At 43.6% G+C, this 25,328-nt stretch overlaps 1 protein-coding gene across 4 annotated transcripts in view; it reads right to left on the reverse strand.

The window, feature by feature from the left end:
- LOC137372810 (AP-1 complex subunit mu-1-like) overlaps positions 1-25,328 on the reverse strand; it is a 70,641-nt gene that overhangs the window by 36,895 nt on the left and 8,418 nt on the right. For all 4 annotated transcript variants that reach the window (XM_068037106.1, XM_068037105.1, XM_068037104.1 and 1 more), the window contains one exon: positions 11,367-11,497. In XM_068037106.1, coding sequence (XP_067893207.1) covers positions 11,367-11,497 — 131 coding nt within the window. The remainder of the gene's footprint in view (positions 1-11,366; positions 11,498-25,328) is intronic.

The raw sequence follows: 25,328 nt of genomic DNA on the forward strand, positions 1-25,328 counted from the left end.
CCTCACTCCCTCTCTCCCTCTCTCTCTCAATCACTCACCCTCCCTCCCTCTCCCTCTCTCGCTCCCTCCCTCCCACCTCCCTCTCTCACTCCCCCCTTCCTCACTCCCTCCCTCCCTCACCCTCTCTTCATCCCTCTCCCTTTCCCCCTCCCTCACTCCCTCCCTCCCTACCCCTCTCTCTCCCTCTCTCTCTTTCACTCTCTCTCACACTCCCTCACTCCCCCTCTCTCTCTCACTCCCCCTCTCTCTCTCACTCCCCTCTCTCTCTCACACTCCCTCACTCTCTCTCTCTCGCACTCCCTCGCTCCCCCTCTCTCTCTCACTCCCTCTCTCTCTCTCACTCCCTCTCTCTTTCTCACTCCCTCTCTCTCACTCACTCTCACTCCCTCTCTCTCACTCACTCTCACTCCCTCTCTCTCACTCAATCTCTCTCATTCACTCCCTCTCTCTCCCTCTCTCCCTCTCCCTCTCTCACTCCCGCCTCCTCTCCCTCCTTCACTCACTCCCTCTCCCTCCGTCTCTCCCTCACTCCCTCCCTCTCTGTCTCTTTTTCACTCTCTCTCTCACTCCCTCTCTCTCTCTCTCGCACCCTCTCTCTCTCTCTCTCCCTCCCTCTCTCTCTCACTCCCTCTCTCTCACCCCTCTCTCTTGCTCCCTTTCCCTCCCACCCTCTCTCACTCCCTCGTTCCTTCCCCCTCCATCCCTCTCCTTACCCCTCCCTCCCTTTCCTTACACGTCCCTCCCTCTCCCCCCTCTCCATACCCCTCCCTCTCTCTTCCTCGCGTTCTTTTCCTCCCCTTTCGTCCCTCTCTCTCTGATAGTTGCAGCGAGCGGGAACTCTCAACTTTGTAATTGGTCCATTATTTAAAAAATAGCAGCTGTCAGTTTCACAGCTGACGTGTTTAGAGCAGGCACAGCGGTTTCCAATTCAGACAAGTTCAGGCTTTTCTGGCAGGCTTTTTAAAGAAAATCGGAACACGCAAGAAAACCCCAAACTTGTCCAAATTGGAATCCGCTTTTCCCGCTCTAAACACATGTCAGCTGTGAAACTGACAGCTGCGATTTTTTGAAAACTGACTGGTTGAAAGAAGAAGCCATTTGGAAATTTCTTGTCCCTGAAATTACCATTCACGGACCCCAAAATATTTATCATGAACACCTGTGTCCATGTGCAGACACGTTGCCAACCCCTGGACATACCTGGGCAATTTTCCACATTGACAGGTAGATGCCAGTGTTGCAGCTATACTGGAACAGCTTGGCTAGGGACATGGCTAGTTCTGGAGCACAGGTCTTCAGTACTATTGCCGGAATCCAGTGGTTTCAGCCATTTCTTGATATTGTCTCGGTCCTATAGTTTTTTTGGAATATGCAGTTTGCCTTTAAGGCTTGCAAAGGATCAGTATTGCTTTAAGAACCAGCAAGCCTCAGGAGTTATAGGAAGGTGCATTTTAATTGCCTTAGAAACAGCCATTTGGAGACTATGATTCAAAGGGTGCATTCTCGATACCATGGAAACAGCCACTGGGAGTGAGCCTGATGCGATACATTTGTTTAAATTCAGTTTGAACTGGATTTTCATGAGACAGTTTGTTCTAACAGACACACAGACATGGAGGACACAGCTGTGGTGTCAGAGCCTGGAAAAAGAGCTCTCAACCATTTAAACTGAAGGAATAGGATTTTAGTCTGATTTATTATTATCTCAAAATTCTAAGAAAAAGTCAAGCCAAAACAGAGATCTCTGGTAATTTAAATTGAAGAAAGGGAAGTTGGACTGTGACAATCTTTTATCCCTCAAAAAACTGTAAAGTCAGCTTGATTCCATTGAAAGAGTTTGCAAGTCGTTAATTATTGAAATTCGCTGGAAAAAGAAAGCAACATTCCGTGAGGACTTCAAGCAACAAACATTCTGTGAGGACTTCAAGCAACATCCTGTGAGGACTTTGAGCAACACTGGACCCGTAAATTTGCAAGGATTCTAATTTTTTTCTGTTTTAAATGTTGTTTACATCGTCATAGTGTTTAAATATTTAGTTCTTCTAATTAAAGAATTAATTTATTGATTTAAAGGCACTTGGTTTGGTAAGCCTCATTCGGGGTTTAATAGATGGTACAATTGGCTGGGTCTTTCTTTAACTTGGAACGTTTTAAATGATAAGTTAGCCGATCTGTGGAACAACAGGATTGAATTAACAGTGCGTTGGTCCCACCACAATGAGAATCGTATATTTTGATTGGGGGCTTTGACAGGAGCAGTTGGTCGTAACATATTTATTGGGGGCTCGTCCTGGGATTTGAATAACATATTAATTGGGGGGCTCATTCAAGATTTGAATCACATATTAATTGGGTTTCGGGATTTGAATCATATCTTAATTGGGGGCTCGCTCACAGTTGAATCATATTTAATTCGGTGGCTCACATCTGGGATCAGAATCAGACTAATCTGGAAGGCTCACGTTTGGAATCATAGTAATCACTCATCTCTGGGATAACATATTTAAATTGGGGTCTTGCGTTTGGCATCAGATTAATTGCTCTCGAGTCTGGGATCTTATCAATTGTAAACTTGATTGTTGGGATCTAAATCTGACACCAATTACAAAGAAATTAAAAGAACCAGATCTTTTGTATAATAAGGTACAATCTATACCATTGTTATGGCATTAACAGAGTTTTTGGGAAAGCAGAATGTTGCCCTGAGTGACTTGATAACTTTAACTAAGAACAATTTAAAAGAATTGGCAGATAAATTGGGGTGGAATTGAAATCATGTGCCAAAAAAGCAGAGATAATTGAAATACTAGCCGAAAATCTGGAATTAGTAGAAGAAGATGATGATGATGATAATACAGATGAAGGGCAATACGAGGAACAAGAAAGGGAATATGAGAGACATGAAGGTAATAGGTGAGAGAATGATGCAGTGGAATTGGCTAGGATTCCATTAGAAATTAAAAAGCTGGAGTTTCAGCAGGAGTTAGAAACAAAAAAACTTGAGGCAGAAAAAGAATTAAGAAAACTTGAGTTGGACGAAAAGGGAGAAAGAGAGAGCATTTCAGAGAGAAAGTGAAAGAGAAGAGAGGGAATTTAGGTTAAAAGAGATTCTTCTTCTTCTTCTTTGGCCTCCTTATCTCGAGAGACAACGGATAAGAGCCTGGAGGTGGTCAGTGGTTTGTGAAGCAGCACCTGGAGTGGCTATAAAGGCCAATTCTAGAGTGACAGGCTCTTCCACAGGTGCTGCAGAGAAATTTGTTTGTCGGGGCTGTTACACAGTTGGCTCTCCCCTTGCGCCTCTGTCTTTTTTCCTGCCAACTACTAAGTCTCTTCGACTCGCCACACTTTAGCCCCGTCTTTATGGCTGCCCGCCAGCTCTGGCGAACGCTGGCAGCTGACTCAAAGAGATGGAACTAAGACAAAGGGGTAGTCTTAAATCCAGGGAAAATTCGGGTCAGGAAGAATCTGAGTTTAGATCAGGACCCAGCGAGAAGCTGTTTAAATTTATACAGGCTCTTCCTAAGTTCAAGGTAAAGGACGTAGAGGCATTTTTCATTTCTTTTGAAAAAATTGCCAAACCAATGAAATGGCCGAAAGAAAGCTGGACATTGCTCATGCAGAAAGGCTGGTCGGCAGAGCTCATGAAGCTTATGCCATGCTTTCTGAAGAGACTTCTGCAGATTATGAGATGGCAAAAAAGGCTATTCTCTCTGCTTATGAGTTAGTCCCTGAAGTTTACCGACAGAAGTTTAGGAACTTATGGAGATTGACTGGGCAGACATATTTAGAATTTGAGAGGGCGAAGCAAATGAATTTTGACTGTTGTATATGGGCATTAAAGGTAGAAACCTTGTATGAGAACCTTTGAGAATTGAATCTCTTAGAAGAGTTTAAAAACTCCATTCTTTCAGCAATGAGAACTCATATAGATAACCTGAAAGTTTTGAAAGCTAGCCAAGCAGCAGAGATTGCCGATGATTTTGAGCTTGTGAATAAGCCAACCTATTTTGTCTGTCACCCCCATAAACCTGAGAAAAATAGAAAGTGGGAGAGTGAAAGGAAGGCAAGTAGCCGGGGACAAGAAGGAACAGCTAGGAATGCCCCAGGATCACCTCCTCAGGTCAGAAAGGGAGGTGATGAGGATAGAAGTGAGGTTCGCAAGCCAAAATGTTATCATTACAACAAAACGGGTCATCTTCGTTCAGAGTGCTGGAAATTGCGAGGTAAACCCATAGGACTTGTTGGGGTATGCAAACTTAGTGCAGAGGAAAAGACTCTGACTGAGAGTATAGCAGACCAGGGTAAAGATTTAATGACAGCTGTGAATGTGAAACCAGATACTAAAACTAAGAGGAGTGTAGAGGTTAAGAATAAAATACCTGAGAGTTATAATGATGTTTTGTCAAAGGGGAGAGTAACTCAGTATCCTGTAAGTGAGGCAGGAAACCCTATCATTATACTTAGGGATACAGGAGCGACCCAAACACTCTTGCTCGGGAAAGATATGAGGTTTCTAACAGAAAGCGCCTTGAACGCTAAAGTTTTAGTAAATGGAACTGGCGGGGTGTACCTTTGTACCTTTGTATAAAGTATGCCTAGAGAGTGACTTAATATCTGGGATAGTAACTGTAGGTGTTGTTCACAATTTACCAGTAAAGGGAATCAATCTACTCCTAGGAACTGATTTGGCTGGATCAAAAGTATCAGTTTCTCCCATGGTTACAGAGGAACCAAGTGAAATTAAGGAAACGGAGCAATTACAGGAGCAGTTATGGGAATATTTCCTGCGTGTGTAGTTACCTGAGCAATAGCTAAACAGGATCCATTGTCGGAGGTAAAAGGGGTACCACAAATAGATAATCAGGCATCTGAAACCTTATTTGGGGATTTAGATAATCCAAATGAGATGTTTAACAGATCTTCTATCATTGCAGTACAGCAAGCTGATCTGGAGATCTACCAAATAGCACATACAGCTCTGTCAGAAGCTGAGGTGAAAGGAGTTCCAGAAAGCTATTATATGGCAAACAGGGTTTTGAGAAGGAGATGGAGACAGCCTCATAGACCAGCCGACGAAGACTGGACAGTTGTTGAACAGATAGTGGTACCACCTAAATATCGACAAGGATTATTAAGGTTAGCACACAACATTCCCTTTTCAGGACATAGGGGAATTCAGAAGACCAAATCACACATAAGCAAACATTATTACTGGCCAGGTCTTACAAAGGATGTAAGACAATTTTGTAGGGCATGCCACACCTGTCAAATTGTGGGGAAACTACAACCTACCATAAAACTAGGGGATGAGGTATTAGTGTTGTTACCGTCACAGAGAGAACCAGTGAAAGCATGGTTCAGTGGCCCATATAGAGTGATCAAAAGAGTGGGTAAGGTACATTACTTGATTGACACCCCTGATCGCCAGATGAAGAACCGGTTGTGTCACATTAATTTGCTCAAACCGTATTACCGCAGGGAGGAGGATAAGCCAGTACATGTATGTCAGGTAATCGGGACTGTGGAGGAGGAACAGGATAGTGAGGATGAGGCAGAAGTAGGCTGAGGAAATTCTCGGATTGAACCTCCAACTATCCCATTAGCGAACGCAGAATGGCTAGGAAAATTAAACCATAGGCTTTTACACTTAGAGGCAAAACAGAGTGAAGTCCTAACCAGGGTTTTCACAATGTTTCAAAAAAGATTGTAGGGATAAGCCAGGATGTATAATCTTAGCCATACATGATGTGGGTATAGGGGGAGCCATCCTTTAAAACGACATCCTTGTTGCTTAGATCCAGACAGACAGGCCCAGGTGGAAGCAGAGGTACAATGCATGCTGAAGGGTAACTTAGATGAACCTAGTCAGGACAGCTGGAATTCGCAGATGGTCTTGATGACTAAACCTCGTGGGACGGCTCCAACTTGCACAGACTCTAGAAAAGTCATTGTAGTAAAGAAGGCAGACTCCTACCCAAATTCTCATTTAAAGGGCAGTATGGACAGAGTGGGCAACACAATGTGTCTTAAAGAGACAGATGTGTTGGAAGGAACCTGTCAAATTCCTTTGACACCCCAGGGTAAGAAAAAATCAGTTTCTGTTACACCAGACAGGGTTTTCCAGTGTCAAGTGATGCCACATAGGTTAAGAGGTACTCAAGAAACTTCTCAGAGAATAGCGAACCCAGTAGTGGTCAGTGCTCCTAGCTGTGCAGCTCACCTGCCTGAGGTGATGGACAATAGGGACACTTGGAAGGAAAACATGAAACAATTGGAAGACTATGCTTGTAAATTTAAAATGGGTTAATTAGAACAACCTTTTGAAAATTTAAAGCCGAAATGTTCTGGTGGAACTTGTTGCTCTAGTCCAAATATTTTATTTTAGAAATGTGTACATCTGTAAATGCGTGAAAAAAAAGTTAGCATTTTTTCAATTTGTATTTTATTTACCCATTGTAATGAAATGCATTTCAGGAATGGAGTTTCATTCCGCTAGGGGCGGAGGTGTCACGGTCCTATAGTTTTTTTCGGAATATGCAGTTTGCCTTTAAGGCTTGCAAAGGATCAGTATTGCTTTAAGAACCAGCAAGCCTAAGGAGTTATAGGAAGGTGCATTTTCGTTGCCTTAGAAACAGCCATTTAGAGACTGTGATTCAAAGGGTGCATTCTTGTTATCATAGATACAGCCACTGGGATTGAGTCTCATGCGATACATTTGTTACAATTCGGTTTTGAATTGGCTTTTAGTTGAAGACAGTTTGTTCTAACACACAGACACAGAGGACACAGACAGCTGTGATGACAGCACCTGGAAAAAGAGCTCTCAACCATTTAAACTGAAGGAATAGGATTTTAGTCTGTTTTATTATTATCTCTTAAAATTCTAAGAAAAAGTCAAACCAAAACAGAGATCTCTGGTAATTTAAACTGAAGAAAGGGAAGTTGGACTGTAACAATCTTTTATCTCTCAAAAAACTCTAAAGTCAGCTTGATTCCATTGAAAGAGTTTGCGAGTCGTTAATTATTGAAATTCGCTGGAGAAGGAAAATTCTCATTTAAAGGACGGTATGGACAGAGTGGGCAACACAATGTGTCTTAAAAAGACAGATGTGTTGGACGGAACCTGTCAAATTCTTTTGTTTTGAGGACTGTGAGGACTTCAAGCAACAAACATCCTGTGAGGACTTTGAGCAACACTGGACTGTAAATTTGCAAGGACTCTAATTTTTTCCATTTTAAATGTTGTTTATATCTTCATAGTGTTTAAGAATTTAGTTCTTCTAGTTAAAGAGTTAATTTATTGATTTAAAGACACTTGGTTTGATTAGCCTCATTTGGGGGTTAATAGATGGCACAATTTGGCTGGGTCCTTCTTTAATTTGGAAAGTTTTAAATGATATGTTAACCAATCTGTGGAATGACGGGATTGAATTAACAGTGCGTTGGGCCAACCACAATCAGAATCGTATATTTTGATTGGGGGCTTTGAAAGGAGCGGTCAGTCGTAACAATATCACGTGGAGTGAATCAGATTGGTTGACAACTGGCATCTGTGATGCTGGGGACCTCAGGAGGAGGCCAAGATGGATCATCCCCTCAGCACTTCTGGCTGAAGATAGTCGCAAATGCTTCAGCCTTATCCTTTTGGAGCAGAACTGGACATACTCAAATTACTGGAAGGCAAATCGAGTTTGATCACCTTGGGAGCTTGTTGATGTAAAGTAGATTGTATCGCAGCGTCCTATTCAGGATGTTATAAGTAAACTTTGCTTTGCAACATCCTATCAACATCCTAGGGGCTACCAATGACCAGAAGTTGAACTGGAGTAGCCATATAAATACCGTGGCTACAAGAGCTGGTCAGAGGCTAGGAATCCTGCAGCGAGTAACTCACCTCCTGACTCCCCAAAGCCTGTCCACCATCCACAAGGCACAAGTCAGGAGTGTGATGGAACACTCTCCACTTGCCTGGATGGGTGCAGCTCCAACAACACTCAAGAAGCTCGACACCATCCAGGACAAAGCAGCCCGCTTGATGGCACCACATCTACAAACATTCACTCCCTCCATCACCGACGCACAGTGGCAGCAGTGCGTACCAACTACAAGATATGCTGCAGGAATGCACCAAGGCTCCTTAGACAGCACCTTCCAAAGCCATGACCTCTACCAACTAGAAGGACAAGGGCAGCAAATGCATGGGAACACCACCACCTGCAAATTCCCCTCCAAGTCACACACCATCCTGACTTGGAACTATATCACCGTTCCTTCACTGTCGCTGGGTCAAAATCCTGGAACTCCCTTCCTATCAGCACTGTGGGTGTCCCTACACCACATGGACTGCAGCGGTTCAAAGCAGCAGCTCACCACCACCTTCTCAAGGGCAATTAGGGATGGGCAATAAATGCTGGCCTGGCCAGCGACGCCCGCATCCCATGAATGAATTTTAAAAATCTATATTTCTTGTTCTGTAGCTTCTGTTATAACTAATAAAACCAAAGTTCCCTCTAGTCTCTGAATACTAAAGACAGAATCTAACATAAATTACTCACACTGACCTAATCGATCAGGTAGTGCAGGATTATCTGGGAATGTTTTTGCACTTTTTCTTCATATGTAAGCTTTTGATAACTGATCAGATGATCCAATAACCCAAATAGACGGTGCTCACTGCAAAATGCACTTTGCAGTCTATAGTTTGTGCATAGTTTTCATGTTATTAATTATTTGGCATAGGCAACCTTCCCTTGCCTTCATCGATATTTTTGTGGTATTTCTTCCTAAAATCCAGTTTCTGTCAATAAATATGTTACATTTTGAACAGAATCCATTCTGGGATCTTACAAGATCAATTTAGCTGACATCACCCAGTCTGGCTCAATCTGGGTCATTTCAGTTTATGTTTTTTTTCCTCTTTAACCTTTCTGCCTTATATTTCTTAAACCACCTAACTCTTTCTCCCTATTACTCCTCATCTACCAATGTAAGAAAACAGCTTTACATGGCTGGAACAATAAAAAGTAGATAGATTCCAGCAAGAAAAAAAGTATGGATGCCGGACATCTAAAATCAAAACAGAAAATGCTGGAAAAACTGTTCTGATGAAAGGTCATTGTCCTGGACTTTTAACTCTGTTTCTCTCACCACAGAAGCTGCCTCATCAGATAGATTCAGACATTTTTCAGTGGGGGTCCCAATGCCGGGCCAGAAAGCCAGGGGGTAACCCTGCCTCAGTCATTCAGCAGAACCCCGCTGCATTTCTCAGCGCTTAGGCACTTAACTGCCTGGCGCCGGGGCTGCCGTCCCTTTGAAAGACAGGAGGCCGCCCCCAAGAACTTCTGGCCAATCAGAGGACTGACAGCCCTTCAGTCCCAGCAGCACCATCGGGAGCAGTGACCCAGCCAGGAGACTCAATGCTGGATACCGACCTCCCCACAATGTGAGTGGGGTCAGGGGTCGCTGGGGACAATTAGGTAGGCCCTGGCGAGGGGATGGTAAGACGATTGTTGGGGGCAGAGGGGGTGTTTTCATTGCCATCGAGGGGGGGGGGGTCCCTCCATGGGCCACAGTGTGCCCAATCAGGAGAGCCACCCCCCCACCCCACAGGAGACCGCCTAGTTTTACTGGGTGGTCTCCCCATGTGGCAGGGGGCTCACCAATCACTGGTAAAATGTCAGTGCTGGTGGAAATATGCCCTTAAGTGGCCACTTAAGGTCCTCAATTGGCCTCTGGGCAGGAAGGCCATTCTCCACCTTCCCCGCCACGAATAAAATGCCATGGCACGGCACGGTGAGGGGAACTGCACCCCTCGGCTTCCCTCGCCATTTCACGGCCCCCACCCCGCCTCCCAGCCTTTTGTGTTAAATGGCAGAAATTCAGTCAACTGAGTTAATAAGGAAGAATTTATCACAAGTCTGTATTTTAAACAACAGTTATTGGACTACCCAGTGGGGCAGTTCGTTAAGACAATGAGCTGCACAGCCATACAGACCAAAATATATTCAGATTCAATCTCTGGTTTGTACTAAGATAATGCCTGGATTTTAGCCTGGAGGTGAGTTCTGTGCAGCGGGGCGGGGGCTGTTGTGAGATCTGGAAACTTGGAAGAACAGGTTTCCCGAATATTAACTGTAGGGCTGCTTTAATCTTTTCCTGCAGGGTTCCTGTCCAGGGGAAGCCTGATCAACAGGCTGAAGGCCTTTCAGGTTGAAAGCCTGTTCCGTAGGGCCAAAGTCTACCAGAGCAGGTAGGTGCATTGGGGGAGTGAGAGAGATTGTTGGGAGGGAGGAGGTGCGGGAGAGATACCGGCTCACAGGGAGGGGTGGGTCCCAAGGTGGTCCAGCGAGCCATAATCAGAGAGTGGGGGGAGTCTGATGGTGGTTGAGGGAGGGATGGGAGGAAACAGACAAAACCGTGGGGTGCAGGGGGGCCCCACTGAGTAGCTTGTTGGGCCTGGTGGAAGCTCCCCTGCTCCTCCTGGTCCACAAGCAGTGCTGTAAAGGCACTTACCTCATGGATTCAGCCCCTCTCACTCCCTTTAAGCTGCCGAGTTTACCGAGGCTCAGGAAACCCAGCCACTGTGGTTAAAAATAGAATCTGTTAAAATGAAGGCACACAGCCTCATTATAATGTTTAAATGACTAACCTGCTTCTCTCAAGCAGGTTCATTGCCTGCCCCTCGTCCCACCTGCGTTAAAACCAGAAGTGGATGGGTTTGGTTCCTGTTTGAAATTGTTTGCATTTTAATTTCAGATATGACCTCAACCCACCTGTTTTGGGGAGTTAAGATTCAGCCCAATGGATCTCAACTAGAAAGACACCTTGGTTGCTAAAATTGAGCTCTGTAGCCTGTATTTAGGGAGAGGAGAATCAGCAAATCCCTGTTATTGATAGTTACGTAATAACTTCCACTGAAAGTATACTTGCATGGATGATATTTGAGGACAGGAGATGGTTCAGCTGTGATGCTGCACTAAGACAGAATCCTAGCTGGCACCCACCATGTATCGGCTCACATATGAAGATTGGCTATTAGGGCAAGGTTCTAAAGAGTGTGTAGCACCAATGGAACTGTACTCCAACATAGATTTAAGGTATGGGATGGGGGAGGGGGAGAATTAACAAAGCAAAGGACTTTTATTTTAAAGGAGACCAGGAAGGAAGGATCTAACTGAGCCTAGTTTAGTTCAGTCCACTTAAATGAATAGAGCTATAATTAACTTTTTAAGATGACCATTTAGATGACAGAAGAAAACACTTCAAATTCTCTTAGAAAGACAGGAATCAATATGATTTGCCTTGCATGAGCTTTTTCCTGCTTTCTCTTGTTTCTGCAATGCAATGGATGTGCTGAATATACCTACTCCTGCAGGATGGCTGTTTCAGTGATCTGAGGGTAGCCGAAGTCCATAATTTCATCAAGGAGCTCATATATCAGAATAAAATTGTCCTGTATACTCTCTTGCTCAAGATCTCCAAAGTATTCAATGAAGATCTAAATTATAAAAGAAAAAAATATTTTTAGGAGCTGCATTATAGATGAAGGCAGCAACTTTGCATTATGAATCTCATTTGATTTAATATTAGTACCTTGGCCATTGAATGGCCTTTGAAGCTTTTAAAATTTCCAATATTATATCATATATCAAATATCATCAAAAATACTTTTCTCCAGATATTTAATAATCCAGGGAACAGATTTGGGAACAGTAGACTATCTCAGATGGTTGGTAAGATACAACTTAATTCTCCATCCAGAATTTAGTGAAATAACTTTAACAATAGAAAGGGCTGGGTACCACTTCTTTTGCAAAACCGCCTATTTCCACCTCCCAACATCGTCTGACTTAGCTCCTGTCTCAGCTCAGCTGCTGCTGAAGTCTTCATTCATGCCATCATTATCTCTAGACTTGACTATTCCAGTGCACTCCTGACTGGTTTCCCACATTCTACTCTCCGTAAACTTGAGGTTATCCAAAACTCTGCTGCCAGTGTATTAACTCCCACCAAGTCCCTTTTCCCTATCACCCCTGTGCTCACTGACCTACACTGGTTCACAGTCAAGCAACAGTCAAGCTTGATTTTAAAAGTCTCATTCTTGTTTTCAAATCCCTCCATGGCCTCACACGTCCCTATTTCTGTAATCTCGTCCAGCCCCACAACCCTCCAAGATATCTGAGCTCCTCTAATTCTGGCCTATTGTACAATCCTGATTTTAATTGCTCCACCATTGGTTCACCATGAGTTGCCTCGGCCCAAGCTCTGAAATACCCTCCATACACCTCTCTGCCTCATTTTCCCCCTTTAAGACACTCCTTAAAACTATCTCTTCAACCAAGCTTTTGGTCATCTGTCCTAATATCTCCTTTTGTGGCACGGTGTCATACTTTGTTTTATAATGCTCCTGTGAAGCACCTTGGGATGTTTTATTATGTTAAAGGCACTATATAAATATAAGTTGTTATTACAAAGCAACAGAGAGCAGTCAGTGTTAACCTCTAGCATATTGCATCATAAAGATGAAAAAAGGTTATTCAGTCGATCAATGCTCATCTGAAAGTATGCATGTTCTTGTCTGTACATGATTGCCCCCATAGTGGGTTCTTTATCTGAGTTGTAAGAGGCACTGAGCAATCCCCAGGAAGAAAAATAAAAGAGCCAGTCACTCTGGACAACTTGCACACTCCTCCTGAAACTGTTAGATAGTAGATTGTTCTTTTAGGCGACAGGTTTAGATAGAGGATTTGGATCGGCGTAGGCTTGGAGGGCCGAAGGGCCTGTTCCTGTGCTGTAATTTTCTTTGTTCTTAGATCACCAGCTCTTTCGCTTATCATGTGATGCAGAGGAATTTGAGAAAAAGAGGTGTTTACGAAGGATCAACCAACACATAATAGTAGATAATTTGAAGAGTCACTTTCTTCTTCACTGGACAAATGGTTCAAAGGGAGGGTTTTAATGTTTTGACCAGTTAGGATGAATCCTTTCAGGACTAAATAATTTGGCAATATTACACAAAACAATGTAAAGGATTGTTCACTTGTGACTTGCCCATATTTACAATTGGTTTACCCATTCAGCCAGATGTATCACTCTCCACCTTCAAAATCCTTTTTCAACTGTTACGACCAAGACAGGAGTAATGCACTGTTAATTCAGTCCCACTATTCCACAGGTCACAGCATATTAGTAAAGTTTACCACCAATCAGAAAGATAGCCAAATTAAAAATTAAACTGTCCCCCAGAATAATGCACACCAAACCAGGTTTCTTTAAACAACAACAAAATTCTCTCCAACAAAATTAACTATTTCTTAATAAACTAAGTCCTAAACAATAATGAGATAACTCTATATGTGAAAGGATTCTTTTCAAACTTCTTATTCTTCCTAACCCTCATGCAGGCACACATACATTCAAAAACCAGTTAACCGGGGAAAAAGGCATTTTCAGTTTACTACTGTTTCTTAGGAATAATAAAATAATTGGGTTGTTGCGGTCTGGTAGGATATTTCTGGGACAGTGAGGTATCCCATAGTTGAATAGTCGAATGCAACTCCACGTTTCTCCAGGCAAGGTTGACAAACATTCTGTGATGGGTAGGCATCTGCAGCAGGCATCACACAGATCTTTCAGCAAAGCATATAGCAACAGGTCTAAATGGATTTTGAAGTAGCAGTCTAGCAATAGAAGCTTTCTTGAGCTTTCAGAATCTCCCAAAATACAAGAGGCAGAGGCAAGAGATTGTTTCAGAGATTGGAGGCAATAGGGATCTGCTACCTTTAACAATGCAGGACTTCCTTTCTACAAAGCAGCTTTCCTCCACAGAGAGCAGCAACTTCTCTTCTCCTGGGTCTTTTCTCCCTCTAGGGGACTTTTTTTCTCTCCAGGCAGACCACAGCCACACCTCAAATGTAGGAGTTCTTTCCAAGAGATGCAAGTCTTCTTTTACAGAGAGAATTCCTTTTCTCTGGTCTGCAAACAAGTCCCAGCCAGACTTCTCTCCTAGCTGCTTCCAGCTCCCTGGTCTTTTTTACACTGCAAAACTGAAACTGAAACTCTAACGATCAAGTCATATGACCTGTCATTTCCCTCTGTTGAGTTGTTTGGAACAGGTGTCTTGCCTTCTGTCCCACTCAGTTCAAACATCAAGTTTCAGCACTCGATGTTCACAGAAAAAAATCCTTTTTCTCAGTTTTTAAAAACACACAGGATTCCAAACTTTCAATAAAATAAACAAAACTCCTGTGACAAAACCATTTCTAGAACAACAATTCTGGCCACATTTTCCAGTCTCTCTCCTATTTGTCTAGATCATAGATGGACAGCTAAGACCTGTTGTTTGCAATTCCTGCACCATGTGGGAACTTCAGGACACTTCACGTGTCTTGGGGGACCACGTGTGTCGGAAGTGGCTACAGCTAATACAACTCGAACTCAGGATTTCCAAGCTTGAGGAGCAGCTGGAGTCACTGTGAAGCATTAGGGAGGATGAATGTTTCCTGGATCGTATGTTCCAGGAGGTGGTCACACCACACGCAGTGAGAGTTCAGGATAGTAGATGGTTGGCCATCCAGAAGAGTAGGAAGAGGCAGGAGGTGCAGGAGTCTTTGGGATTTGTGCCACTGTCAAGCCGGTACTCAGCTTTGGAGATTGCTGGGAGTGATGACACCTTAAAGGAGTGCAGTCCGGACCATAGCACCAATGGGCATGGGACTGCACAGGAGGGAACAGCAAAGAGTAGAAATGCAGTTGTCATAGGAGATTCCATAGTTAGGAGACAGACAGGCATTTCTGTAACTATGTGAATCTCACTTAGTGTGTTACCTCCATGGTGCCAGAGTAAAGGACATCACAGAGAGGATGCAGAATATTCTTCAGAGGGAAGGGACTGAGCCAGAAGCTGTGGTACATGTCAGTACCAACAGCATAGAGAGTGCAGGTATTGAGGTCCTACAGTCAGATTTTCAGGAGCTAGGGAGAAAGTTATGAAGTAAGACCTCAAAGGCAGTAATCTCTGGTTTACTCCCAGTGCCCAGCACTGGCAAGAGTAGAAATAGGAAGATAGAGAAGATCAATGCATGGCTTGAGGCATGGCATAGAGGGAGGGCTTCAGATTCTTGGGATATTGGGACCAGTTCTGGGGCAGGAGACGTCTATTCAAAAGGGATGGGTTGCACCTCAGCACGACTGGGACCAATGTTCTCACAGGAAGGTTCACTTGTGTAGTTGGGAAGGCTTTAAATTAAATTGGCAAGGGGATGGGCACCAGCATATAAAAGTAGAAAAGAGGAAGGATGTGATTACAGGAGAGAGAGTGTCAGATTTCTAGAGAAGGAAATAGTACTATATTAGACAGCAGCAGACTAAGAAGGACAACGAGGAATACAAAGACAGGTTTAGAATGCATGTATGTAAATGCACAAAGTGTGGTGAATAAGGTTGGTGAGCTACAAACACAAATAGCTGTGCAGGAATATGACATAGTGGCAATAACAGAAATGTGGCTTAAAATGGTGAGGACTGGGCACTTGATATACAAGGATACAATGTGTTCACAAGGGAGGTGAGGTGGCAGTTCTGATTAGGGAAGAGACATTATAGTGTTGGAAAGGGAGGATGTCCTCGAGGGGGCAAAGACAGAATCCATTTGTTTAGAGTTGAGAAGCAAAAAGCACATAATCACACTACTGGGGGCTATTCTATAGGCTTCCAAATAGTGATAGCGAGTGATAGAAGAGCAAATCTGCAGGGAAATCAGATGTGCAAGGACTATAAAGTGGTGATATTGTATGTTCTCGGTCCAACTAGGAAGGAGGTATTTCTGGATCCAATGCTGGGGAATGAGGTAGGCCTTGTGAACCAACTGTCTGTGGGGGAACACTTGGGTGAGTGTGATCATTATATGATAAGGTTTAGATTCGTAATGGAGAAGAGCAAGGAAAAATCTAATTGTCTAAATTGGAAGAGGGTCGACTTCAATGGGATGAGAAGGGATCTAGCCAGGGTAAAATGGAAGCAAAGATTGACAGGAAAAACTATAATGGGACAATGGCTGATCTTTGAGGAGGAGATGTTTTGGGTGCAGGCTGGATACATTTCAACAGAGCAAAAGGTAGGGAAACCAAAGCCATGGCTCCTTGGATGCCAAGGGAGATAGAGAATATGTTGAAAATAATTATCAGTAACATTTTGGAAACAATAATTGGGGGGAAAAATCAACAGGCACTTGGAGAGTTTTGAGCCAATTAAGGATAGCCAGCAAGAATTTGTAAGTGGAAGATCATGTTTAACTTATCGAATTGATTTTTTGATGAAGTAACAGAGAAGGTTGATGGAGGGAAAGCAATGAATGTTGTCTATATGAATTTTAAGAAAGCATTTGGCTAAGTATCACATTAAAGGCTGGTTAACAAAAACTGAGGCTTATGGAACAAAAGGATCAGTGTCAGCCTGGATAAAAAATTGACTTAAGAATAGAAAATAGTGAGTTGTGGTAAATGGTTGTTTTTCATATTGATGGATGGTAGATGGTGGTGTTCCCCAAGGTTCAATGCTAGGACCACTGATTTTTTGATATATATAAATGAGTTTGATATTGGAATACAGAGTAAAATTTCAAAATTTGCTGCTGATACCAAACTTGGAGGTGTGGCAAACAGTGGGGAAGATACCAATCGACTGCAACAGGACATAGATAGGCTAGCAGAATGGACAGACAAATGGCAGATGGAATTTAATACAGACAAGTGTGAGGTGATGCATTTTGGCAGAAGGGATAGGAAAAGTCAATATAGATTTAATGTGTTATGATGGTGCTTCTATACTTTTTGTTAAGTTTTTTTTTGAGGATTCATGTATTTTAGAATTATGGACATTGTTTTATTTGGGAATACTGAAAAGGATTCCATGGATTATTTTTTCACAGAGGTCATTGGAAGGTCTTTTGGACTTGGTTTGTAAACAACCCTTACTGGAAGTCACCTGTCTTCAGATAAATACCCAGCAGGGGCTTTTTGACTTGGAGAGAAAAGTGACACGTCAAGATTTATAGGGGTCAGGAGACTTGACTTGAGATATTGTTTTTGGTTTCGCTTTGGACAGTGTGTTGGAATGTGAACTGTTTTGAAGGCAGTTGGTGAAAACCAGCCAAGAGAGCAGTCACCATCAGCACCCTCTTCCATCACTTTGAGAACTCCCCGAGAATCAAGGGTAAGAAATAGAGAAACTGATGCTGCATTTCTCCTGAAAAGCCTGACAGAAACCCTTGTTATCGCATTTCTTCTGAAAAGCCTGCTAAACTTATCCTCAACATCACCTGAAAAGAACTGCTCTAGAAAGATCCCAGTGATGGCCGTCTATGCATATTTGGGACGCCAAACCAAAAATCATTCTTTTTCTTCAAGTATCAGCAAGTATTTGGCCAAAGTATTTTTTCTTGTCTTATTTTTGTAACAGAACTCTAAAGAGAAAATCTCTTTTTTTGGTTAACCGGTGTGTGTGTGTGCGTGTGAGGGACTAAGGTGAAAAAGGGAACTTTCATATTTCAATCTGTGTGTTAACGCTTTGCTTCATTACTGGCTAAGTCTTGTTTTATAATAAACTGATAATTTTGTTGTTTATTAAAGAAACCTGGTTGGTATATTTTTATTCTGGAATAAAAACTAGTCTATGATTGACTGTATTGGTAACTGCGTAAACATTTAAATATATGTTATGATCTGTGAAGATGTGGAATTAGAAAACTGTGCACTCCTCCCAGCTCGGTCGTAACAAATGGCACACTGTTTAAGATGCACAGGGACAAAGGTACCTGGGAGTTCATGTGCATAGATCTTTGAAGGTGGTAGGACATAATGAGAAAGTGGTTAGTAAAGCATATGGGAGCTTGGGATTCATAAATAGAATAACTGAGTACAAAAGCAGGGAAGTTATGATGAACTTTTATAAAGCTCTGGTTAGGCCACAATTCGAGTATTGTATCCAGTTCTAGTCACCATGCTTTAGGAAGGATGACAGGACCCTTGAGAGGGTGCAAAGGAGATTTCCCAGAATGGTTCCAGGGATGAGGGATTTTAGCTACAAGGTTAGATTGGAGAAGCTGGGGTTGTTCTCCTTGGAGCAATGGAGATTGAGGGGAGGTTTGATAGAGTTAAACTAGAATATGACAGGTTTAGAGTCATAGAGTCATACAGCACAGAAACAGGCCCTTCGACCCATCATGTCTGTGCTGGCCATCAAGCACCTATCTATTCTAATCCCATTTTCCCGCACTTGGCCTGTAGCCTTGTATGCTATAGCGTTTCAAGTGCTCATCTAAATACTTCTAAATGTTGTGAGGGTTATTGCCTCTACCACCCCTTCAGGTAGTGTGTTCCAGATTCTAACCACCCTCTGGGTGAAAATTCTTTTCCTCAAATCCCCTCTAAACCTCCTGATCTTTACCTTAAATCTATGCCCCCTGGTTATTGACACCTCCACTAAGAGGAAAAGTTTCTTACCATCTATCCTATCAATGCCCCTCATAATTTTGTATACCTCAATCAGGTCCCCCCTCAGCCTTCTCTGCTCTAAGGAAAACAACCCTAGCCTATCCAGTCTGTCTTCATAGCTGAAATGCTCCAGCCCAGGCAACATCCTGGTGAATCTCCTCTGCACCCTCTCCAGTGCAATCACATCCTTCCTATAGTGTGGTGGCCAGAACTGTACACAGTACTGCAGCTGTGGCCTAACTAGCGTTTTATATAGTTCCATCATAACCTCCCTGCTCTTGTATTCTATGCCTCGGCTGATAAAGGCAAGTATCCCATATGCCTTATCTACCCGTGCTGCTGCCTTCAGTGATCTATAGACAAGTACACCAAGGTCCCTCTGACCCTCTGTACTTCCGAGGGTCCTACCACCCATTGTATATTCCCTTGCCCTGTTAGTCACAGGTTTAGATAAGGTAGACAAAGAAAAGCTGTCCCCATTAGCTGATGGCACAAGGATTAGGGGCCACAGATTAAAGGTTTTGCACAAGAGATGCAGCAAATGGTAATGACCTGGAGCTCGTTGTCTATGAGAGTGGTGGAAGCAGAGATGATTAATGATTTCAAAAAGAAATTCAAAAAGACACTTTAGAGAAATTAACTTGGAGGGGATTGAGCAGGGGAATAGGACTTATTGGATAGCTCTACAGAGAGCTGGCATGGACACAATGGGCCAAATGGTCTCCTTCTGTGCCATAATGACTCTATAGGTTGAATTTTAATTTGGCGGCGGGGGTCCTGTCAATAGGCTGGAAAGAGGGGGGAGATACCATCTCAGCCATTTGTTGGACGCCTGGCTGAATTCAATGGTGGGAAGGCAATTAACTGCCCACCATCGGGGATGCCGTCCCCTTTAAGAGGCATGCTCCTGCCCAAAGGGCTGCCAAAGACTCGGAGGGCTGGCAGTTTAGCAGTTCCAGCAATTCCACTGGATGCTGTGGCCACTGCTGGTACTGCAGGAGGCCCGGAGTAACAACCATGAGGCAGCCCCGGAATTAAGATAAGTGGGGTCGGGCTCACTGGGACCACGCAGGCAGACCCCAGCAAGGAGGGAGGAAAGGTGGTCATTAGTGAGGGCTGGTGGGGGAGATTGTCTTATCGTGGGGGCAGCCCTGGCCACTGGCAGTGCCTTCCATGGGCCACAGGGTGCCTGGTAAGAAGGCCCGCATCACCCGCCGTGCCCACAGTAAGGCCACCAGTGTTTACTGGGCTCCCTCCCCAAGTGGCAGAGGGCACCCCCTACCACTGGTAAAATACTGGCAGCAGCAGGATGGAGGCCCTTACCTGGTTCTTAACTGGCCACGCAAGGCACTCAATTGGCCTCTGGGCAGGACAGCCATCCTCGATCTTCCCCACCATGACATCAGGAAAGAGACAGGCTCCCCACTCCCCCTTTCCATCACAATTTTATGCCCCCCTCCACCTTCCAGCCCGTCCCTAGGGGACTGGTAAAATTCAGCCCTATGACTGTATGGCCTGAATTTTAGTAGCATGCCGCAAATCGTGGCAGTGCACTTGGAAGTAAGCAGTCCGCCCGCATGGAGCAGCCAACACTGAGTTTATCTAAATGGAGGGGGTGGAACGGCCGCCCCCAATGATGTACAGGGGGTGGCCGGTCCATCCCTGGCAATGATGTTCAGTGGCACCACACAGGCGCTGGTGCCATTTTTAAAGGGCTCTTACCGGCAATTAAAATTTTTAAAGGGCACAGCACCTTTACTTTGAATAAAAACTGTCAATTGAACATCAAAGCCCCTCTTCCATCCCCCAATGATCAAACAATATATTTATTTCCCTCTCCCCCCCGAAAAACCATTTTTGCCGATATCGACCTTTCACCCCCAAACTTTATACTCTTGCCCTTCAACCCCTTTCCACATCCCCTCAGCCAATGGAAATACTTTTTCCCGCTTCCCCCCACTCTTCCCCCGGCCCTGGTGATTTTACTCCTGCCCCCTCCCCACCAGTGTCACGCCTCAGAACTCCAAACGGAGTTCCGAAGGTGTGGCAGTTCCGGCTGGAATATCGGCGTGGGACAGCTGCCAGGACAAGGTAAGATTATTTGCATGTGTTTTAATTAATTTTAATATTAAAATGAAGGCCCCCGTACTGAGGCCTCACACCCGCTCCCCGTAAAATGCGGCGGGGCCTTCTTGGCGGGCCTCTCCCGAAAGAATTTTCTGGGGCCCCCCGCCACAACTGCTGATGTTGGAGGGCTAGTAAAATTCAGTCCTATGACTTTATTCCTGCTCAGTTCTATTCCTCTGTAACATTTTGTTATGGTAAAAGGTGTTATGTAAGTGCAAATAGTTGATGTAGTGACTTACAACTATTAAACCATTCAATTGAAGTAGGGCGGCACAGTGGCGCAGTGGTTAGCACCGCAGCCTCACAGCTCCAGGGACCCGGGTTCGATTCCAGGTACTGCCTGTGTGGAGTTTGCAAGTTCTCCCTGTGTCTGCGTGGGTTTTCTCCGGGTGCTCCGGTTTCCTCCCACAAGCTAAAAGACTTGCAGGTTGATAGGTAAGTTGGCCATTATAAATTGTCACTAGTGTAGGTAGGTGGTAGGGAAATATAGGGACAGGTGGGGATGTTTGGTAGGAATATGGGATTAGCGTAGGATTAGTATAAATGGGTGGTTGATGTTCGGCACAGACTCGGTGGGCCGAAGGGCCTGTTTCAGTGCTGTATCTCTAATCTAATCTAATCTAATTATTCACTGTGAAAGTCTTCAATATGGGGTACAGTTTACAATGAACTGCTGCAATTCCTCACTTACTAAAATTCTACATCATAATTCTTAATGTTCACATTGATCTGCACTTGTTATTTCCCCCCTCAGTGCATCAGTCCCAAAGTCTGTCGAACTAATTGTAGTAACTGTTTATTCAGCAGGAAAAAGGAAAACTTGAACTGTGCAAAAATGTTTCCCACAACAAGGACAGGCTCAGAAAATACCTTATTCTGTTGCATTATAAGAAATCTTTGTCCCTAAAGTAAAGGAATATTAACAAAAACAAGAAATGCTGGAATCACTCAGCAGGTCTGGCAGCATCTGTGGAAAGAGAAGCAGAGTTAACGTTTCGGGTCAGTGACCCTTCTTCGGAACTCAGGAATATTAAAGGAATATTAAATCTACAACTGTTAGCCTCCACCGATGTGGTTCAACAGATTTTCATTGCGGTATGATCAGATCAAAATGTTTCCAATTGAAGCATCCACAACAATGAAGTTCAGTTTGTGAGAACAGTTTGTCCTAAAAAGATATCAGGTGACATAGAAGAAATGACCTTTTGCTCTTGGATTACCTAAACAATATACAACTATCATTCCCCCCTCTTCAACAAATCCCCAGGTAAACTGTTTCCAGATATACTGTAATCTAGGAAATAGCTATGGCAACAGATTGCAAACTTTTTTTGTGTGGTGCAAATAATGACAAACACCTCTGGAAACCACCTGACCTGATTTTTGAAAGACAATGTCAGCTATCCAAAAGAAACCTGCATTCTTTGCAGGGTTTTTTAAAAAGTATACAACAACAGAAATAACATTAGTAAATAAACAAATACAGAAATTTAAATTTGGATCTACAGAATATTAAGCACCAAGTGGGATCACCTTGCAGACCCTCTCTAGGATCTAAGTAAGGAATGTAGTTTGAAAACTTGTGCTTTATGGAAGCCTCTGGTACATTCATAAAGGGCTGTAAACCTATCATTTTTAAACACAGGAGTGGAGATGGATAAACCAAATCAAAGTCGCGCTTCCTGAAAATATTTTCAAATCTTTTAATTCATCAGAGCATGTTGCTCCATGACCCTTATATCTAAAGAAAGAAAGAAAATTAATTTGATTTTATATAGAATGTTTCACACCCTCAGGATATCCAAAGGCACTTTACAACCAGTGAGTTACTGCTGATCTTCAGTTATATGGACGAGCACAAGTGATCCCTCCACACAGAAGTGTTTAAGTACAAATTAGATTATTAAATCCTTCACACTAATTGTTGGTTTTCACAGTTTTTTATGAATTAAGGACTTAAATCCAACTTTGTATCAAAATTGAATGTATATTTAACAGAACAGTCTTCAAGCTACATGGTAATTAGTAATTTGTAGAGATATGAAGTTGATCAATGCAACATAGTGAAACACAGTATAAAATTCAACATTCTCAGCAGTGTGTAGATAAGGAGGTACCAGTCAAAGCAAGGCAGTGTAACCACAGATAGGAATCTTTAACTTCTGGGATTATCTCAGAATGGCACTGATTAAACCTATTGACACACTTTTTACACAGTATGTGTGGTTTGATTACTGAGGCTGTTTTGGTAGCACAACTCGGGGTAAAAGCATATGTGTCCCATAAACAACAGTCAACTGTATGCACTGAGGTGTAAAAAGGTTTGCAGTACAATCACTGTCACCACCAGTGAGATATGGGTGTGGTATAAAACTTATATGTGCCAGCCAGCAGAGTACATGAGATGCGATTATTGGGCTTACATAATCTATTCAGTTGTTTATTCATGGAAAACCACACTTTGCATTGTGCATTCTATAACATTAACACAATTTTCAAAATGTTATATTTATAAAAAATATTAAATAGGGAATATGGGTGGTTTGGTTAAGACTTGGACCTGGGTATTATAAGCAAGCGTTTCAAATCTTCAGAAGATACCAAATAAAAAGCAGAGCAAATAGTGTGCAAAATGGAAGATTCATACAGCATGTTACTAAGGGAAGGGATATAGGGATACTGTAAATAAAGCTGTGAAATCAGTGCCTGGTGTAGGAGAAAAAATAAAAAGATTAATAAGGAACTGGGCTACATCAACAGAGTACACAAAGAAATTGCAATAATAGCTCAAGATGGGATGCGACCAGTACCTTGAACCTGTATAAAGTGTTGGTCACATCTGTGTGCATAGTCATGCTTATTTAACCACAGAAAGACATTAATGTCTGTGAGAGCACTGCAAACTATTCAACATTTCAGAAACTGAAATTATAAGGCAAAGTTAAAGAAGTTGGAAAGGTCTCAGACCTGAAATGTTAACTCTGTTTCTCTTTCCACAGAAGTTGGGACTTGTTTTCTTTAAAAAAGTAAGTTTGTAACCTAACTGGAGTACTCCAGCTTATGAAGGGAAAATTCTTCCTACCATATAGCACAAAGTAATAATTAAAAAGTCATTGGCCCAGAGCTTGTGGTCAGCAGCGAAGCGACAGCGCTCACTGCTGACCTTTTTTTTAATTCATTCATGGGATGTGGGCGACGCTGGCCAGGCCAGCATTTATTGCCCATCCCTAATTGCCCTTGAGAAGGTGGTGGTGAGCTGTCTTCTTGAACCGCTGCAGTCCATTTGGGGTAGGTACACCCACAGTGCTGTTAGGAAGGGAGTTTCAGGATTTTGACCCAATGACAGTGAAGGAACGGCGATATAGTTCCAAGTCAGGATGGTGTGTGACTTGGAGGGGAACTTGCAGGTGGTGGTGTTCCCATGTATTTGCTGCCCTTGTCCTTCTAGTTGGTAGGGGTCGCGGGTTTGGAAGGTGCTGTCTAAGGAGCCTTGGTGCATTGCTGCAGTGCATCTTGTAGATGGTACACACTGCTGCCACTGTGCATCGGTGGTGGAGGGACTGAATATTTGTAGATGGGGTGCCAATCAAGTGGGCTGCTTTGCCCTGGATGGTGTCGAGCTTCTTGAGTGTTGTTGGAGCCGCACCCATCCAGGCAAGTGGGGAGTATTCCATCACACTCCGGACTTGTGCCTTGTAGATGGTGGACAGGCTTTGGGGAGTCAGGAGGTGAGTTACTCGCCTCAGGATTCCTAGCCTCTGACCTGCTCTTGTAGCCACGGTATTTATATGGCTACTCCAGTTCAGTTTCTGGTCAATGGTAGCCCCTAGGATGTTGATAGTGGGGGATTCAGCGATGGTAATGCCATTGAATGTAAAGGGGAGATGGTTAGATTCTCTCTTCTTAGAGACGGTCATTGCCTGGCACTTGTGTGCTGCGCATGTTACTTGCCACTTATCAGCCCAAGCCTGGATATTGTCCAGGTCTTGCTGCATTTCTACACGGACTGCTTCAGTATCTGAGGAGTCATGAATGGTGCTGAACATTGTGCGATCATCAGCGAACATCCCCACTTCTGACCTTATGATTGAAGGAAGGTCATTGATGAAGCAGCTGAAGATGGTTGGGCCGAGGACACTAACCTGAGGAACTCCTGCAGTGATGTCCTGGAGCTCAGATGATTGACCTCCAACAACCACAACCATCTTCCTTTGCGCTAGGTATGACTCCAGCCAGCAGAGGGTTTTCTCCCTGATTCCCATTGACCTCAGTTTTGCTGGGACTCCTTGATGCCATACTCGGTCAAATGTTGCCTTGATGTTAATGGCAGTCACTCTCACCTCACCTCTTGAGTTCAGCTGTTTTGTCCATGTTTGAACCAAGGCTGTAATGAGGTCAGGAGCTGAGTGACCCTGGCGTACCCAAACTGAGCGTCACTGAGCAGGTTATTGCTAAGCAAGTCCGCTTGATGGCACTGTTGATGACACCTTCCATCACTTTACTGATGATTGAGAGTAGGCTGATGGGGCGGTAATTGGCCGGGTTGAACTTGTCCTGCTTTTTGTGTACAGGACATACCTGGGCAATTTTCCACATTGCAGGGTCGATGCCAGTGTTGTAGCTGTACTGGAACAGCTTGGCTAGGGGCGCGGCAAGTTCTGGAGCACAGGTCTTCAATACTATTGCTGGAATATTGTCAGGGCACATAGC

This window comes from Heterodontus francisci, chromosome 8 (genome assembly GCF_036365525.1).
Source record: "Heterodontus francisci isolate sHetFra1 chromosome 8, sHetFra1.hap1, whole genome shotgun sequence".
NCBI classification, from domain to species: Eukaryota; Metazoa; Chordata; class Chondrichthyes; order Heterodontiformes; family Heterodontidae; genus Heterodontus; species Heterodontus francisci.